This window comes from Lynx rufus, unplaced genomic scaffold (genome assembly GCF_022079265.1).
Source record: "Lynx rufus isolate CCGP_SWC_20201006 ecotype Redwood Valley unplaced genomic scaffold, mLynRuf1.p SCAF_2, whole genome shotgun sequence".
Lineage (NCBI taxonomy): Eukaryota > Metazoa > Chordata > Mammalia > Carnivora > Felidae > Lynx > Lynx rufus.
Window position 1 is genome coordinate 148,987,730 of NW_025814834.1, and position 19,363 is coordinate 149,007,092.

Genomic DNA, 19,363 nt, shown 5'->3' on the forward strand with positions numbered 1-19,363 from the left:
CAATCAGTTTTGAGAGCAGCTTAAAAACATCAGTTTCTAACACATGAGACTCTGAAAACTCTCAACATTGTTACCTACCTCTCAACGTGGCTGTGTTAAGGGGGCCCCCGAATGAGTAAAAGGATGCAAATTAAATGTTATTGCCACAAACACTTTAAATCTCTAGGGATGCTATGTGAAATATGCCAGTTTAGGTCAAAAAGGTTCACATTTGTGAGAGAAAACCAAAGTTCAGAAGCCAGATCACTTGGGGACCAGAAGTCTACCCTTTGCCAGATTTTAACACTCAATGAGATGCAGGCTAAAGTTTTAAGTTGCTACTTTAAGAGGGCACAACCTTTCAAAAAACAAAACATCAGATTAGGTGTTCAAATGTCAGAGTTTCTTTGATGTCAAGTTTCTACTAAGAGATTGAATGATTTAAATTGGAAAGAAAGAAGAGAGGGAGGTGGAGAAAGAAAGAAGCAAACTGTGATGCCAGAGTCCCGGGATAATCCCTCTTGGATCTGCCTGAGTTCCACCCTCACAGAGGATTGCGGCTTCCAGTGGAGGCCCAGCAGGAGGAATTTCCCAACACTCTCACAGGTCAAAATACTTGCTGTATGTTGCCTGTTTGCTGGGAGGGCAGGGAGTGTTCAGCAGTAAAACCTGAACACGGGGTAGTTATTGCACCTGCTGGAGCCCTGCATTCCTTTCTCAGCATCACTGATAGGCCGACAGCTCTAATCATCTCGTTGCCCAATGTTTGACTGAAGTTCTAAAATGAACATTGATCCAACAAATATGCTTTCTCTATTTCCCTTTAAATTTGCAGTGCTAATGATGTGAGCCATTTCCAGGCATGGCTTTAATTTTGAGGCTTTGGCTTTAGGAAAATCAGATAAGGCAGAGGCTAAAGTTGACTGATAGGTTTCACTAGATGCCACAGAGCGGTAGCAAAGTCTTTGGGAGGTTCTTTGCCAAACCCTCACCTGGGTCACAAAATCTGAATGTGCAAAAACAGGCATGGGAGTCAAATATCTGATAGTGAGACAGTGAATCCTGTCTTAGTGACCCTAGGTTCTTTGGGCAAACACTAGCCTGTTTTATAAACTTGCACTTGGAAAATAACCATCATTGCATAACTGGGGCAAAGGCAAGAGATGGTGAACATTTGTACTGTTGCCGTGTTTTGCAAACCCAAATATTGCCTCCCACTCTCCATTTACTGATCACTTCCCATCTGTCGCCAAATGTTGGGGGTTTTGGCCCTGAGACACAACTGCTTCTCCCCAACCTTGTAATCGCTTCCCGTGACGACTGCAGAAACCTCGGAGGTTTTCGTGTTCCCAGGTTTCAGCCTGAGAGCCCATTCTCTACACTGCTGCAAGTATCTTTTAAGAATGCAAGCGTGACTATCCTCTGCTTACAACCCCATCATCCACAGGTGGAAACAGAAACTGCTTAGCTTTAGGAGTCAAGACTAAAACATCTCCTTGGGGGAAACAGCAGAAAAACAGGAAGGGCATAGCCTTTAGCTCCCTCTGCCCTAATAAAGGGATAAATCCTTGCGTGTTTAGATTAAGCCAACTTTTGTGGGCTGTGCCCATGTGTATATTGGTTTCACATGGGTTTCAAAGAACTGTTTTTAATAAATTCTGAGAACACAACCCAATTATAAGGTCGGGGCTAGGTGTATTGCCTTATTCGTATTTCTTAGTTTTACTGACTTTTGAATTGAAATATAATAGAATTAAATATTACACCTGAATGTTAGCAATGCCTCTCACAGTAAAACCATATCATTTTAATCTATGAACCCAATTAGTTGTCAGGGGATATCCGAATCTTTGCCATAGAAGATAGTGTTAGCACTTTAGAGCTCACTAGTAACAGGAACTAAGTAAGTGCTAAGTAAGTTTACACACATATTAATTATCTCAATCCTCAAACTGATCGTTGATATGAGTGTTATTTTACAGAGGAGGAAACTCAGCTTTAGGCTGATTTGTTCAAGACCAGGCAGCTAGTTAAGTGGTGGCACTCCAGAGCCCATATCATAACTACCATAAACCTGGTTTTTCAGGGCCAATCACAGACCTATCTTTCGTAACTGCATCTTTCAAAAGTGACTTTCCGTAGCCCAGCTACGAGCGTGTGCAGAAACAATATGTCTGTGGTGAAAGGCTGTGGGGAAAAGGAGGGAGGCCCTGAATCTTACGGGAATAGCAGAGATCAGATACAGTCTGAGACCTGTTTTCAAGGTGAAAAGCAAGGATATCAAGTTTTTCAAAACAGGGCATGGTAATCTCACCAGGTTGGTCATCTGGTTTTGAATAAACATGGGGCCCAAAAGTGGGGAGAAAGGAGTAATGAACCAGTCAAACCTTGGAGGGTTATCTTCTCACGAATTCCACAGTTCTCGTTTTCAAACCAAAAAAAGTAACCTATTCCAGGGACTTTATTCTCTCTCATAAAATAACAGAGATAAAAGGCAACAACAGCAACCACAAACTCGACATTTTTCCTGTTGTTTCCCCTCATAGGTCTTAAGTGGTAACTACATTATCTTCAAGTACATTATACCTTAAATAGGCCCTTGGAATATTTTTTAAACTTTATGTTCCGTCTCATGCAACTAGAATCTAGCACACCACAAAGAGAATAGCCTTTATAAAATCTTCCCTTGTTTGCTCATTCCTGGAATAAAAAGGGGCAAACTTGCATTTTGAAGACAATTTTGTCGGTGGTGCGGTTATTTTTTGTTTGGTTGCGGAGGGTGGGGGGGGAGATACGTGTGCTCTGTGGTGACAAAGGTGAGACTGGGGCTAATGAAGACAGGTAAGGCAATGGGTAGGGAGATGCCTACAGACAGACAGTGATCTGGAATGTGCATTTCTGTACTTGTTACTGCTGGGAGAAAATTCCAAAAGCTTAAATGCTGCTTTAAAAAACAGACTGTGCCTGGCTCGGTTGGTAGAGCATGTGACTCCTGACCTCGTCATGAGTTCCAGCCCCACAGTGGGTGCAGAGATTACTTTAAAAGAATAATAAAGCTCACTAGCTTATTCTATTAAAAAAAAAAAAAAGGTAGTGATGATGAGAGTACAGTGAAAATGTGAAGGCTGAGGCAACAATCATTGCGTACTAAATTTGTTTTTCAGATGTCCTAAAACCCTGGGATTCTGACATGATCAGCTGATTTATAACTAAGGCAAGTGTTCTCTTTTCTCACAGAGTGTAGTTTTTTTCTTTCCTGTTGAAAGAGGGAGAGTCGTTTCAGTCTAGATATACTGAGCTTTATACAAGTACTTCTTGGCAGTCCACACTGTTCCCATATGATGTGCGGACACAGCCACTGCTGGAGGCAAGTCCGGTCTCCCTCAGCACAGTGAGTGGCACCCCCCATCCCCCGCTTCTCTCATAGGAAGTCTGTAGATGGAGACAAGAGCAGGTATGGGAACCATGAATGTCTGTTATAGGCTCGTAAAGAGGCATTACAATAATCACTCGTCAGTAAAAAGTAAAATTCAGTGCCATTCACGATATTTCTAAAAAGATCTTCGATAAGGTGACACAACCCTCTGCAGGGTCAGAAGGGCCGGCCGGCTTCCTCCCCACATTCTCACAGAGCACGTAAAAGCTGTTAGTTAGTAGTCTGCCTCGGGGCAGCACTTTGTATCCATGATATCCAATCCTCACAACACTGTTCTCTCCATCTACTAAAGTCACACTGCCAAAGGCAGGCCCTTCTGACTGTCAAATCAATGCTCTGTGGGTGCAGACCAAACTCCGTGTTTATCACTGAACTGGTATGTTATTCAACACGATACCATACAATGTAAAAAGAACCAATGGCTTGCTGAGAACAACGAGCCAGTGGCTGGAAATTGGCAATCTATGTAATTGAGAGTTTCTCCTTTAAGGACAAAAGACACGTAATCATTAGAAATGTGTGTTCTCAAAAAACACTATGGGCATGTCTACACTGTGAAATAAATGTTAATCAGATTAGCTCCCCCTCCTCAAAAAAAATTTTTTTTATTCTAAGTTGATAGTCCTTTTCTTATCTCCTTTATTCTTCTAATTAAGTGTATATCCTAAGTACATGTTGTAAATTTTCTATCTGAACATTTCAATACTAATGAGGAGATAAATACAAAGCAAAAAAAAAAAAAATGTGTCGGTCTGTATGTCACAAATAAGCCAGAAAAATCATTACAGACCAGTGATGATGCATACGTTTCTGGTGGCAATAATAATTGAGGCATTCAACACTGAGTCCGCTTGGAAAACGTCCATCAGTGTCAAGGCTACGGAAGAAAATATTAAAACAGGACACCAAACCATTTTTCCCCTTCCCACTGAGTGTTTATTTTATAGCTTTTGCATTAGGTAATCAACTGAAACACTTTTCAACAACAGAAAGCTGGCAGAATGTTAAGGAAAAGGAGTGATTATCTCTCCAACAGATGTGACAAAATGGCTTCAAGTTGGAAACAGTATTGCATAAATGAATCAAGTGAATGGGGGAGGAGGGAGAAGGGAGAGAAAGCCGAGACAGAGGAAGGAGTGAGCATCTTCCGGCATGGATTGTGAGGGGGAAAAGGCACTGTTTAGCTGTCTGTGGCATTCATAAAATAAGAGTCAAAATATACAACCCATGTTCCTCAAAATTACATTCAATGCTGCTTTAGAGATGCTCACGCTCCCGACTCTCAACAGAAAGCTAGGGCAGCTGTCTAAAAAATCAGATCGACAGCACCGGTAGGTCTGAATCATAGGCTCACCAGTTATGTGTTTTAAAGAGATCATCATCATCAGGGTCCTTCTATAAATAGTACTGCAAAGGTCACAAAGCTGCATGAACCTAAATTATAGGATAAATCTGACTAACTGATCGCCCATTACAAGCTCTAAAATTCCCACTGCAGGAAACCAGAAAGTAAGCTCCACTCCAGAGGAGCTGAATTGGCAGTGCATTTGAAACAGGGATGCTTCTCCCTCAAAAGGCTGCCTGAGCAGCAGTTCGGTGGGCTTGGTACAGCAATTCTGCAGAGGGTAAATGGATGCGAAACTCTCACAGCGATCGCCCTGCTTCCTCTCACAGTGAATAGCACTAATTTATGAAGAGGCGGATTTTCAAACCATAAAGTAGAAGCACCTGGGCCTCTTACAGACAAACTTCATAAGAGGTTACAGTACCATACCCTACTTCTCATAATAAAGGCTTCTAGGACCATAGGTGTGGTTGGAAATGATCAATGGGAAAACCTAGATGGCTTACACAGATGTTCTCTACATAGAATTTGAATATAAATTAAAATACCAGCTATGCACTTGGGAACCAGCCTTTAGTTAAATCCTCTAGTGCGTTTAAGAACTTTTATTTCATTTTATTAGAAAAAGAGAATCATCGTCTACAAACTATTTTCTTTCTAACTATGCAAATACAATGAGCAAATCATCTGTAATATCAAAATACTGTTTGTAAACCACTGATGGCACTAACAATTTCAGGAATTTCCAGTAGGACATATATTGAGAAAGAGCAACACCAGATTTCAAATTATAGGCATTAACTGAATTTTAAGACTACAAAATAAAATTTAAAGTTTAAAAGTCAGTAAGTTTAAGTTCTCTGATTTTCAATAATTGAAACCCAATCACCAAGAATTCAGAAGCACCCAGTATGTTCAAAGTTGCACAGATGGGTATGGATGATAGAAAAGTAATCCCCATGCAATATTTTAAGTGTTGCTATCAGATATATTTAAGTGATACTTTACAGATTAAAGCTCCGTAAAACCAAAATATATCCTCCCCATTATATTTTAAAAGTCACAATAATTTATCAACAGTTGCCATTTCACAGCAATTAGAAAACAGGAGTTGATACAAGTTGAACAAAAAAAAAGTACTTTTTCCTCTTTTAGGAAATAAACATAGATGTACACACACACACACACACACACACACACAACATCGTTTTTTTACAATACAGAGTGGTTAATTTGCTTTTGTATTATTAAAAAAAAAATTCCCTATGGTCAAAATACTGAAAAAGCGCAAAGGCTGAAAAAAGGAAACCACATTTGCCACTTTTAAAAAATACATTATTGTCTCAGTGGTTCTATGTTTTTATTATTATTATTATTATTATTATAAAGTTAGGTATTACGAGGACTCTGCGGTTGTCAGACTCCTAGGGCTGTATTGGACCAGACAGAATTAAATCTAACCCTTTCTCAGTCTCCAGGAAGGATACTCCCTAACCTATCCTACCAGATGACAGAATAAATGCCTCTATTCCAAACTGTTAAACTGGGAAAGAAAACATGCTCACCTGGAAGCAATCTAACTCATGAAAGTTTATGAATCTGTGGGAGAGACCGCCCGAATGAGAAAGATATTCTTTGGATAGAAGTTAGGAGCTTTTGGAAGTATATAAACTTTTAGGTCACTAGAATACAGATTTAAAAATGATTTTTCCATAAATAATGATCTATTACAGGGGTTGGTAAACTACAACCAATGGTCCCTATCTGGCATGTCACTTGCTTTTGTAATAAAGTTTTATTGGAACACAGCCATGCTCACTCATTTATGTGCTATCTATCCTTGCTTTTGTGTTAACATGACAAGTGTTGAGTAGTTTTGACAGGGACTATACGGACTGCAAAGCCTAAAACATATACTCTCTGTATCTTCAAAGGAAAAGTTGACTGAACCCATGATGTAGGGCACTCCATACTACTCTAGTTTCCTAAGAGTTAGTGCACCTCAAGAAGATTTTAGCATGTACTCCAAGAGTAACCTGCATACTGGGGGTTCCTTAGCAGAATAAATGTCAGACACATCACCTTAAGGTGGTGCTTTACTTTTGGGCAAGGGAATAATTTGTATAGATTTTCAACAAATATCTGTAAAAGTTAATAAATACACAAGAAAGAAAGAAAGCCAAGTAAGAAAAGTGTGCCTGCCAATGTTCTCTTAATATCCTCCTAGTATTGGAGGTGGGAGGGAAGGGCGCTAAACTGATTCCTTCCACCAACTTCCTTTAGCTTTTCTTTAAGTCTATGTTTTTTCATTAAGTAGTGTTCCCTCTTCACCTCCCATACAGTTAATAACCTTTAGAGTAGTCTGCCTAAAATGTTTGCCTAGTTTGTGAGGACTTGTTCAGGAATAGTGTTTATTTAAACTAAACATAGTAAAGATTATTCTTTTAGAAAACGTGTCTAAAAATCTTATCTCAGTTACTCCAAGAAGGGAAAGATGGCAAAGAACGCACAGGGTAATGAAACTCTGCAAAATATACCTGAACAACCAGAGGTAAAAAAGAGCTACCATTTCTGAATGGTAATGGAAAATAAAACCAGACAAGTCTCTCCAAAGTTGAAGAGCAAATTGTACCCTGCCCTGAGTCAGCTAAGAAAGTCTTTTTCAAACAGGGAACCTCCTGAACTCAAGCAGCTGTTCATGAATCTTTAAGAGTTAGTTCACAGGTGTTTCGTATTTCCATAGTTGTTGAAACAGAGAAGATAAAACAGAGAAGATATTTATCAAACACAAATTTCTATCAAGATTCACTTTTTTCCCCAACCAGCTAATAAGTGGACTTTTCCCTTTCTTTGTTAAAAAAATGAATGGTAGGAAACCATATGTTAAAGATGTTTCCATAATACCTTACGTTTATATAGCGCATTACAGTTTTCAAAGTGCTTTCACATGCCATCTCATGTAATCCTCACAACACCCCTGCGAGGTAGGTACAGCAGGTATTAGTATCCTCATTTCAAGATGAGGAAATTGAGGCAAAGAGAGGTTAAGTGACTTGCCCGAGATCACACAGCTGATAAGCGGCAGAGCCAGGACCAGAAATCAAATTTTCTGACTCCTTGTCCAGTACTCCTTCCACTATAGCTACTGCCCCAATTATGAACAATGTACTGTGTATCAAAATTGAAAGGTTACTGAAGTTCATTTCAGTGATGTCTTAACAATAAAGTTAAATGAGAACTACAAGAACAGTAGGTCTGATGATTTTACTTGACTTAATAAAACGGGTGCAAAACCACTTTTATCTAATTACGTCTAACCTTTTGGTCCAAATACATAAAATATGCAATATTTACAGCATTTTCCTTTCTTTTTTTGTAAATGCAATGCTTTAAAACACATTATAAAGCACCTTAGTAAAAATAGTCTACAAGTAAAAGTACAGAAGAAGTAGGAAAATCCTACCCATACCACAGCTCACTAATGGAGTTATAATATGGAATCACCAATGTCAGTTCACTGCTTTACAAATAACCCATGGGGGAACAAATACTAAACTTACTTTTTTGATATTAATGTGTGGAAGTCTTAAACTAAAACATCAGCATTCTTTGAAGTGTCTCCCCAGTCTTAGGTAGTGGGGAGACAGGAATGAGAAATACTGCTTTGATTATTTTAAAATTGGTTTTTAACACTAAAGATCTTTTTTTTTTTTAAAAGAATATTAAAACGGCCTACATAAATATGGGCAATTCCAACTACAGCAGAGACATTCTCAGCAAACAGGATCAAACATTCCAGTAAATTTCATGAGACAGGATTCATGAAAACAAAGCACACACTGCCCAACAGTTAATAACACTATTCGGTACAGGTGTGTATCTCGAACCTCCAGGTGAAGGTGGAAGTAGCAAATGGACTCATCTTCATTCATGGTTAGTTGGAAAAAAAATGCTTTATCAAAAAGGGAGTATCAGAACTTTTTTGTGAAATTGTATTTAGCCTCTGACTAGACCTGCTATGTGTTGATTTTTAGGTGATGTGTAGGCTTTTTCCAGGCAGGAGATTATAACTCCCATGAAAATTTAACCAGGGGGGTAAAAAAAAAAAAAAAAAAAAAGAAAGAAAGAAAGAAAAAAGGCTGAAACTTAAACTTCTCAGGCCACTGAAACTTACCAGCCAGTATCTACTTCCTCGGTGTTTCTGTTTCCTAACTTGGCTCAATACAAATTGTCTTATACACCTATCAGCAACCGAGCTGTAGAGCTGAGAACTAAGGTGAAGACAGGGTCAAAGTTTTAGTTCAAGAATCGAACAGTCACACCTGTACTCAGTTCGATTTAGGGTAAATCTTTTCATAGAAAAAGTTTTGTGCGAGGATGTAGAGGTCTCCGTCTTTTTCCCGTACGGCGTGGGCTCTGATGAACTGGAACTGCTCCAGAGCAAACTCATAGAACTCATTCTCCATTTTCCATATGTCAGACTGTTGCAGTTTTGCAATGGTTTGTTTAGTGGGGAGCTTCTTCTCCGTGGTTTTCCTAAGATGAGATTTCTTTCCTACTTACAAATGAGAAAGAGAAGAGGTAAATACTTGTGAGAACAAACGATGGATGCTTCTTTATGTGAAAAGATGAAGTCAATGTGGCACATTGAAGGGCGGGTAACAACTGTTTTGCATTAATATCATTCAGACAAAAATGGTGCCCTGAACCTACTAGAACTGTGGTTTACTCCTTCATAATGTAAATCCTCAACCTGTTTACAGACTTAATTAGCTGTCAAATAATAAAAATAAGGATCACCATCAGTAAAGAGTAGGCTGTCACCTTACATACTGTAGTCTCAAATGCTTGGTGTTCTGACTAGTTTATTTTTTAAAATATGACAAAATATCTAACTAAATACTAGTTAGATATTCAAATATTCAAACTAAATACTAGTTTTACCATAACCTGCATTCTCTCTGTGTTAGAAGCTAGGGCCCATGCATACTCTAGGAAGTTGCTAGACTGCATCTTTGCAAAGAACAGGGGAAAAAATCAGAATCGGACTGGACCAGAGCACTGTCACTTTTGCATATGTCACACTGTCAAGGCTGCTGAAGCACACTTAACCATGACAGACACAGCACATGCTGATGATCATCATGAACGTGACTCAGTCTCACCATCCCACCCCTACTTTAAACAGCGTTTGGCAGGTAGATCTAAGGTGCAATATGGTCATAATGTTTGGTATCTGCCATTAGTTAATACTACACATTTCTAACTAAGGCTGGTTCTGCAGATCATATTTTTCCACTATTCCTACAATGCCTTCTAATTATCATCTAATGCATGTTTATTCAAAAAATATTGTGTGTGTGTGTGTGTGTGTGTGTGTGCCAGGCACTGTTTTGTATTGAAAATGGTAAGAAGAAATAGGCAATATACCTGCTTTTCTGGACTTATTTCTTGTGCTTTACTCAAGAAACTGAAATCACACATATTTTTCAAGTTGCAAACAAAGTTAAGGACAGCTTACAAAAGAAACCCATCCTTTGTATACCTGTACGGTAGAGTTCTGTAGCACCCCTGAAGAACCGGGGCAAAGCTGCCTCCAGTAACATGATAAAATCTTCAAGCTCTTCAGTAACTCCCACCAGAAAGTATTCATTAATTAGGTTATACTTGGCTTGATCCATGGCCCACCTGCTTCCCACATTCCTAAAACCAAAGAAAAGGAATTAAAAACCTGGCTGTGAAATCTGCTAAGAACTTTTGATGCCTCTGACCCTATGTATTATGGAGGAAACAAACACATGTCCATCCAAAGCCTTAATGCTCTTTTATTAATGTTCCTCGTGGGGAGAGGGGTACTTGATTTCAAAGGTCCCTCCCACTTCTATGAATCTATGGAACTAAAGAAGTTCAATTAAAATCTTCTCAATAATGTCCAAAAGAGCAATACCCTTTATTGCTCTAAGGTCGGCAAACTTTTTCTGTAAAGTGCCAGAGAGTAATAAATACCTCAGGCTTTGCAGGCCATGTGTTCTTGGTCACAATTATTTAACTTTGCTTTTGCAGAATAAAAACAGACAATAAGTAAATAAATGGAGATGGCTGTGTTCTAGTAAAACTTTATAAAAACAGGTGATGGGCCAAATTTGGTCTCCAGGTTGTAATCTGTCAATCCCTGTTCTAAGGAAATGACTAAAAATTGAGAAGATGTTCTTCCTATGCTTGTTATGCTGTTATTATGCTCTGATATAATCTATTAAGAACTTAAGGCGCATAGTGATCCAGTAACATGTCTCAAACAATGAGGAAAAGAATGAAGGCATTCTTTGCATTTCTCGCCACAGTTTTAAGGAAGATACTTTGTGTTCCTTTCTAGTTTTCCTATTAAAATGATTGATTAGAACATATAAATATGTATAAAAATGTGTCATTTTTTTAAACTGTAAACTCTGCACATGCTGAGGAAATAAACTCTTTATTGAAGATAAAATATCTTTTTATTTTCCACCTCACGTTTATTGGTAAACTAGACCACAACCATAATGTTGGCTTCTGTCAAAGTAAAAAGTCAGTTAATAGTAAAACCTGGTGAATGATTTACCCACTAAGCCTTTTCTTGATCTAACGTGAGTGGCTAAAACAATAAGCTTAGGAGAAAACGAGGTTTATGAAATAACCCCTGAACTCTAAATGAAGAGCTCTGCTGGAATAGAGCAAAACATGTAACACCAAAAACAAAAAAATAAAAACCAGCATCTGATGGGGTGCCTGGGTGGCTCCGTCGGTGAAGTGTCCGACTCTTGATCTTGGCTTGGGTCATGATCTCACAATTCGCGGGCCTGAGCCCTGCACTGGGCTCTGCACTAACAGCACAAATGGGCCTCCATGGAATTCTGTCTCTCCCTCTTTCAAAATAAAGAAATAGGGGCGCCTGGGTGGTGCAGTCGGTTAAGCGTCCGACTTCAGCCAGGTCACGATCTCGAGGTCCGTGAGTTCGAGCCCCGGGTCAGGCTTTGGGCTGATGGCTCAGAGCCTGGAGCCTGTTTCCGATTCTGTGTCTCCCTCTCTCTGCCCCTCCCCCCGTTCATGCTCTGTCTCTCTCTGTCCCAAAAATAAATAAATGTTGAAAAAAAAAATAAAGAAATAAAAAAATAAAAACCAGCATCTGAGAAAACGTTGCAAGGATAAGATGTATGAAGAAACTTTTCAATGCACTTAAAGGTAACTATAAAACTAGAAATTACTTAATTACATGTTATTTTTAGCCTGGTCTTTCACTATTTCCCTATACTTAGCCCTTGACGAATACATTCACACTTGTGAAATACAGATGCTAGAGAAAACAAAGAAGAGCATCAATTTAAGCTTTATCTCCCTACCAGCATTCCGAGCTGTGACCGCAGAAGAATGGGATTTGAAGCCAGAGCTTCTCCGGAGCACAGTCTGAGCCGCCCTCAGCTACACATTCATCAAAGGTCTGGAATAAACACAAAGCAGCACACATGAGCCCTAAACCCAGGTCTCACCTATCAACTACCCTAACAGGGTAAGTAAGTCATTGAATACACGCGGAGCAGCAGGTGGAACGAGCTAGTGAACTAAAGAGATGGGTGGGTTATGAAAATATACTTCAGATACTGAGGAAAATACATGGATTTTCCTCCCGTCTTTGTTTTATGCCAATGTATATAAGAGGGCTTTTTTTTTTTTGACTGCATGACTTGAACCCTCTCCCCCGCTTCAGATAATTTGTCCTTGAGTGTAAATACTGGTTTATGTTGAATTTGTGTATTTGTAATTTCTATCCCCCTTAGAAAGGAAATTAAATAAAAATAAAGCTAAAGATACTCTATGTGAAATAACCATTTGAGAAGAATATAAAGTAGGGCTACACTTAAGTCTTCTCTCCTTTTCTCATTAAAGCAAACAAAAGCTCGTTGTACAAAAAGCAGAAATGACCTCAGACACTTATGACTTGCGTGCCCTCCTGTCCATGGTATCTGACTGAATTAATTAAAAGGAAAAGAGACTCACAGGGTATGAACGTAAAATTAATCAACTCCACTTCCTCAAGCAGTTACTATCTGCCACAGGCATTTTAACAGTAGGCCCTGTCTACCTGAAATGACACTGAGATACCAGAGACCAAACTTGGGAACTCGGGTTGTGGTGATGAGACACCCACAAATGCCACCTGTTATTTCTGAGAGGACAAAGTGTGAAAGAGTGGAGTCAAGGCTCTTGAGTTTCTGGAAGCAGGTTTGACCATATTTCAAGTAAGTCTTTAAGGACTCCAAACCTCAGTTTCTAATCTATGCAATTAGATAAACTCAAAGGGCCCTTTCAACCAAAAATCTGAGAACAGGGCAAGAAAATCTTTACACCCAGTGTTGGGTGGTCTCTTTATTCTGGCAACATCCAAAAGACAACAGCAAACACAGTCCACAATCTGCCCATTTCTTTTACCGATGACCTCTTCCATGATACAGTAAAAAGATCTATGACTTGGGTTTGAACCCTAAACCCAGAAAATCTAAGTTTTGTGTTTGTTCCTTATCTAAAAAAGCAGGACAGGATTTTACTTTGAGGAAGAAATAAAATCATGGATGTAAAAGAATCTGCCACAGCGACTGGTTCACTGTAGGCATTTGATAAACAGAATGTATCTATGTCTGTGCTTGTCTCTCTCCCCTCCTCCCTAATAGTCAAGTACAATGTCTTGTTGGTTCTTGTTCTCCTTGACCTTCAGAGCATTTGACCACCCTCTCCTTTCTGAAATCTCCTGGTCTCTCTGCCCCTAAGAGATTCTTGTTTACTTCTTTGGACACTGCCCTTTCTGGCTTTGCTGGTTCTCTGTACCTTTCTGAATGTATTATTATTATCTTCTTTGAAGGCATGTTTTGGTCCTCCTAATAGTTACGGAAATTCATCTCAACTATCTTCTCTTTGCCCACTCCCTTCCTTAGCTTATTCACATTTCCTACTTCCTTGGCTTCATTTATAATTTCTAGGCAAAGAACTTCCAAATCTGTACCTCCAGATCCATTACTTTTCATCTTCTAATACCTCGTGTGCATTTTCATTTGAATTTCCACTATTACCTCATACTCAATACTTCAGGCAACAGAATTACACTGCCTGTGTAATTCAGACTGAAGATCTCAGAACATTTCCTAACACTTCCTTCTTCTCTCTCCCCTAACATCATTGAGGTCATGTCTTTCCAATCTATCTTTTCTTTTTTCAACCTTGCTTTTATCAGGGTCCCACAATGCTGTGTTTCCATTGTTACAATCACTTTCTAATGGGCTCCCCACCTTCCTCCCTTCAACCTGTTCTGTACAGGCATCAGATTAGTGGAAGGAGTCACTTCTAACATCCTCTACTCAGAAACCTTCAATGGTTTCCGGTGTGTCAACAACAACAAAAAAATCCAAATTTTTTATTCTGGCTTTAAGAAATGCTTCATACTCTGCCCTCAATATGCTAGTCTAGCTCATCTCCATGTGTAACTTCCATCTTTACCAGATTAGCCTGTTTTGTAGTTTCTCAAGCATGTGATATGTACCTTAAATCTATATACTTTTGTTGACTACATTTACTTCCTCTGAAAGTGCCTTCCTTCTACCATTGTAGTTTACATGAAGCTACTCTCTCCAATGATTCTGGCCCAAAGTGACTCTTACCTTCTTTGGACTCATATAAATTAATGATATACTGCCTTGTAATAGCCATCTCTTAGGATCCAGGTATCTGTATCTACATATATATCTTTACCTGAAGAACTTGCTTCATGTACTTTTTTTTTTTTATGTGTGTTATGTTCTCTCTCCTCAACTACAAAGAGAAGTTCTTTGAGGGATCATGCAGTATGCATTTGTGTCCTTTACCACACACAATCTACTGCCAAGCAAATTGTCTGCGTAATCAGTAGTTGTAAATGCACTGCAGGGAACTTACATAAATACTAAAGGCACAGTTCCAGTGAGGACGAAGATAGGGGCAGTAACATCTTTTCATGAAGCATTTTGACAGTCCTTAGAGTTCTCTCAAATTCTCTTAGGATCTCTCTATAGCTAGATACACAAATTATATATACACAAATAAAGTGAAAACACCTCAGTTTACTCTTCAGACTCAATAAACCCCATTTTAGTGGCCATAACGTTATTGCTCAATCTTACTAGATGGTCTGACTTAGATGTGCTGGCCTAAGTCACTTTCTAAAAAGTAGTTTTATTATCATTTATGCCAACTTGTAGCTCATAAAAATAAAACAACTGATGTATGTATCTCTACCATGTTCCAATTTCCCAGAAATCTTTGGCTCAATGAACTGAGTGATGATATATTGGAAGGTTTCTGACTCCATGCCTATCCAATTTAAAAAAGATCCTAGATCATAGTGAGGTGCCTCTGAAGCTCAGAAGAAGCGCTCTGCTTCTTTACGCCTCTATCTGATTAAAGTCCCAGATAGAAAATAAACGAATTATTAAGGTGATTGTGGGTGAATGCACAATCTCTACCACCATTTTGTGTAAGACTCAAACATTAAAAAGATTTTGCTTAAATAGAAGAAACTAGGATATTAAAATACTGCAGTATTTTTTCTTCCTTTTTTAATTTTTAAATTTTTAAGTGACCTCTACACACAATGTGGGGCTCGAATTTACAATCCTGTGATCAAGGATCATATGCTCTACCGACTGACCAGCCAGGCGCCCCTAAATGCTACAGTATTAGAAGTTTCCAGAGTTGCTCTGTGGACAACTTTGGGAATTTATCCACTATTGGAATTAAAACAGATTAATGAATAAGCATGTATTAAATTCTATAGTTAGCCAACTCCTAATTCCTGTGCTCAACTCTTGAAGTATTTTTGTATTTCAAATAATAAAATGTGTAGATATTCTTCAAATCTACTTTTGGCCAGTGATTTTAAATCTGCTAGCCCATTCTGGGAGTCTCCCAAAATCCATTCTTCCAGAGTCATAGAAATTTACCTTCTCTTACAGTTAGGTATAGCCATGTGACTAAGCTCCTGTCAGTGCATTGGAGGCAGAAGTGATGTGAACCGGTTCTGGGTCATTTGGTTATTAAAAGGAAACTGCGGGGCTCCTGGGTGGCTCAGTCGGTTGAGTGTCCGACTTCGGCTCAGTTCATGATCTCGCGGTCTATGAGTTCAAGCCCCAAGTCGGGCTCTGTGCTGACAGCTCAGAGCCTGGAGCCTGCTTCAGAGTCTGTGTCTCCCTCTCTCTCTGCCCCTCCCCCGCTCATGGTCTCTGTCTCTCTCTCTCTCTCTCTCTCTCTCTCTCTCTCTCTGTCAAAAGTAAATAAAACATTAAAAAAAAAAATTAAAAAAAAAAAAGGAAATTGCTTGCCTTCTACTTCCTTTCTTCCCACAAGCGAGAAGGCAGATATAGTGGTGACCCAAATTCAACCAAGCACATAAGGACAATGTCTTAAAGAACAGCACAATAACAATATGGAAGGAACCTAGGTCCCTGAATAACAGTGTGGAGCTTAGTTGCTCTAAGAGCCTGGGCCCCTCACTTTTAGGGTTTTAAGTATAAAAATATTATTTAAATTATTTGGACTTCTTTCTTTTAGAAGCTTAGCATCTATTTTAACTAATTCACCTACCAAATATTTTATTAGACAATATAAAGGTGGAAAAATAGATCGGGTTTTGCCTCCTGTGTGGTTCCTTCTTATCATTTGGGGGCAGAGTTTTGTTCCCATCAACTAAAAGAGACGATCTAAACATGGCCAGTAGCAAGGAAGACGTGGAGGAAACAACGGACTATGAATAATAAAAAACTGGTGAACATACATGAGTGTGCCATGTCTTAGCATAACAGAAATTCTCCCATTTCTACGTAAATATCTGATGAATAAAGTAAAGCATTTCCTAGCAAGAGAAACCAAATTAAGATAACTCAATACCATGTTTAGCACATCACCCTGATAAACTGGTCCACTAAGATTTTAATCAAGATGAACTGTTTCACTGACTCCTCTACAGTGACATTAGTACTTGGGTTTCTGTATTCATAGCAGAACATGCCATTCAAATGCATGGTCATCAAAACTTTCCTGCTTACCTGCTAGCTTTTATTAGCTTTGCACACATTTTGGTCATATTTCAGAAATAGGATTTTCTATACATAAATCTTTTTCTGTTATAAAATTTCAAGTCCTTAAGATAAAAGGCAAAAACAAATAAAAACACTCCAGACTCTGTTCCTCTCCCACAAAACCTGGTTCAGTACACCAAAGAAACAAAAAATTATGATCACCTTTTTCACTTAAAAGCCATCTTTGTTTAGAAAGAACAATTTTTTGTCAACAAGATACAGATACTTTTAAAAGCATGAAAGTCCAAATATTCTCTAGACTATTTAGATTATTAGTTTAGATACTTAACTCTTAAAATTGAAGTTTAAAAAAATTAATCAAAATTTGATGCTTGATAGTGATGACAATTATATTTACATTCAAACCCTTTTCTGCAAATGAACTTACATAGAAAACCAAAGCTAAGAGTAAGCTCCCTCAATTTCCTGCTTAGACAAAAGCTTATCTGCATCTCTAGCCCCCTGCTGCCCTCATATTTAAGGAGGTGTTTCCTTCTCCTATCTTTGAATACCATCCTCACCCCTTTCTAAGACCCTGCTCCATCAATTTTCTCTACTCTCCTGTATCACCCATCACCCCTGCTCCCTTTGGATACATAATATGCCCAAGTGTCTGTCATCTTAAAGAAACATTTCCTGATGTGTTTTGTTCCTTCTAAAGCCAAACTTCTATCTCAAGAGTAGTCTTTCCTCTCAGTCTTAACTTCATTTCTCAGTTACTCCTTGACCCTTTGGATTCTACTTATATTACTTTCTCAAACATCCCTAATGACCTCCCCATTGACAAATCTAAGGGACAGTTTTAAATCCCCAATGTGCTAACTTCTTTGCAATGGAAATTATTTTCCCATCCATTTCAAGGACCTCATTCAAGGACCTGATTCTCTGGACCTCAGTCCCCCTGGCCATGCTCCTCTTTCTCTGCCTACCCCTTAAACGCCAGCAGTCCCCAGAACTACATACTTGCTCCCCCTCACTTTCTTCTTTCTTTTTCATTTGGTCCTCTTTTCACATTCTAAATGTCTTCCAAGTGCAATTTCATTCAATCTCTTGTTTCAATTCCCACCTAATGTTGCTAACTCCCAAATCTATAGTTTAGTTTAGACCTATTTCTTGAGATACAAATACAATTTCTAGTGGCTAACTCCACTTACTTCTACATGACTAAAGATAATGTCCAGTTTGAACTCATCATCTCTTTCTTAAACTCCTGTTTTCTCTCTTTTGGTGAAAGGAAACACCTATGGTTCAATCAGAAACCTGGGAAGAAGACAAGTGAAGGCTGACTCTGGTTTGTGTACCTTTTACTGAGTTGTAAAGAATTATATTGCTTTCCTGTGATGCTTTTTCTATATAATAAAATACTTTCTATGCAAACAGTAATTTCTCACATGCCTTTATGAGACAGAATAGTAAAATTCATGCTCTATATACAAACCATGGTCAGGGGGTTGTGAATTGCTAAGAACTTCGGAGGCGATATTTTGTAAGTTAATGGCAGGATCAGGTAGTACGGATTTCTTCTAAACTCATTACTATCTTTTATAAGTTAACACATATTTTTAGGTAGAATATTCTAAATTCACTATTATACAGCAGCTGTCAATTAAGTCTAGTTAATTTAGAGTAAGAAATAAAAAAGAATACAAATTGGGGTAGGAATTGTAATCCCTGGGACCACTGAGTACTTAACAACATAAACTGACTCTCCTTCACATTGTTATTTACAGCAAGTTAACACTCTAAGAATAACCCCACCTTGGTGTTCTGCTAATAAAACAATAGTTAATAAAAACTGTTTAACAATCTATAGGGGAGTTCAAACCTGAAAGATTTATAAAATAAATTTTACATATTTAGAAAATGTGAGTGATGAGAATTATAGGTGCAGTTAATATTATTTAGAAGCCACAGGAAGGCCTACATTGAAAGAAGGACTGAGAGACAAACCATGGTTATTCAAACTTGGATATTTGGTAGAGATTTTCTCCAAATCAACAGTGTACCTGTCACTCGGCAGAAAACGACAGTGTTAGTAGCCAAGTGTTTTCAAATGGTGACATCTGGCAATGTCTGGAGACATTTTTGGTTTTCACTGTGGGTGGCGGTGGGGGGGGGGGAGGGGGGACAGGATGCTGCTAGTCAATGATCAGAGCTGCTGGTAAACATCCTACATGTATAGGCAGCCCCTCACAACAAGCAGTTGTCTGGCCCAAAACAACAGTGTTGAGGCTGAGAATTCTGTGGCAGTGACAAAAGTTAAGCTTTCAAACAAAAAAATAAAATTTCAGAAAACTTGATCTGCCACCGTAAGTTTGACAGTTTCCCAATACTTAAAGACTTCTCTGATGTGATCAGTGGTGATATTAATGAATAGTCTTATATTCTGGTACTATATAATCAAATGCGTCAACATTTGGAAGGTCCACATAACTCAGTGTGTGTGAGTATGTTTCCAATGACCAATGC

The 19,363-nt window shown here is 38.6% G+C and overlaps 1 protein-coding gene across 2 annotated transcripts in view; it reads right to left on the bottom strand.

Annotated features, from left to right (window-relative positions):
• Positions 1–5,378: 5,378 nt before the first annotated feature.
• The window catches only part of HS2ST1 (heparan sulfate 2-O-sulfotransferase 1), a 170,787-nt gene continuing 156,802 nt past the window's right edge, over positions 5,379–19,363 (bottom strand). The window contains exons 5-7 of one of the 2 annotated variants that reach the window (XM_047083788.1): positions 12,137–12,234; positions 10,306–10,463; positions 5,379–9,315 (exon numbers count right to left, since the gene is read on the bottom strand). In XM_047083788.1, the coding sequence (XP_046939744.1) occupies positions 9,089–9,315; positions 10,306–10,463; positions 12,137–12,234 (483 nt within the window). In that variant the 3' untranslated portion in view covers positions 5,379–9,088. Of the gene's footprint in view, positions 9,319–10,305; positions 10,464–12,136; positions 12,235–19,363 lie in introns of both variants that reach the window. The other variant, XM_047083787.1, reaches the window with a different exon arrangement.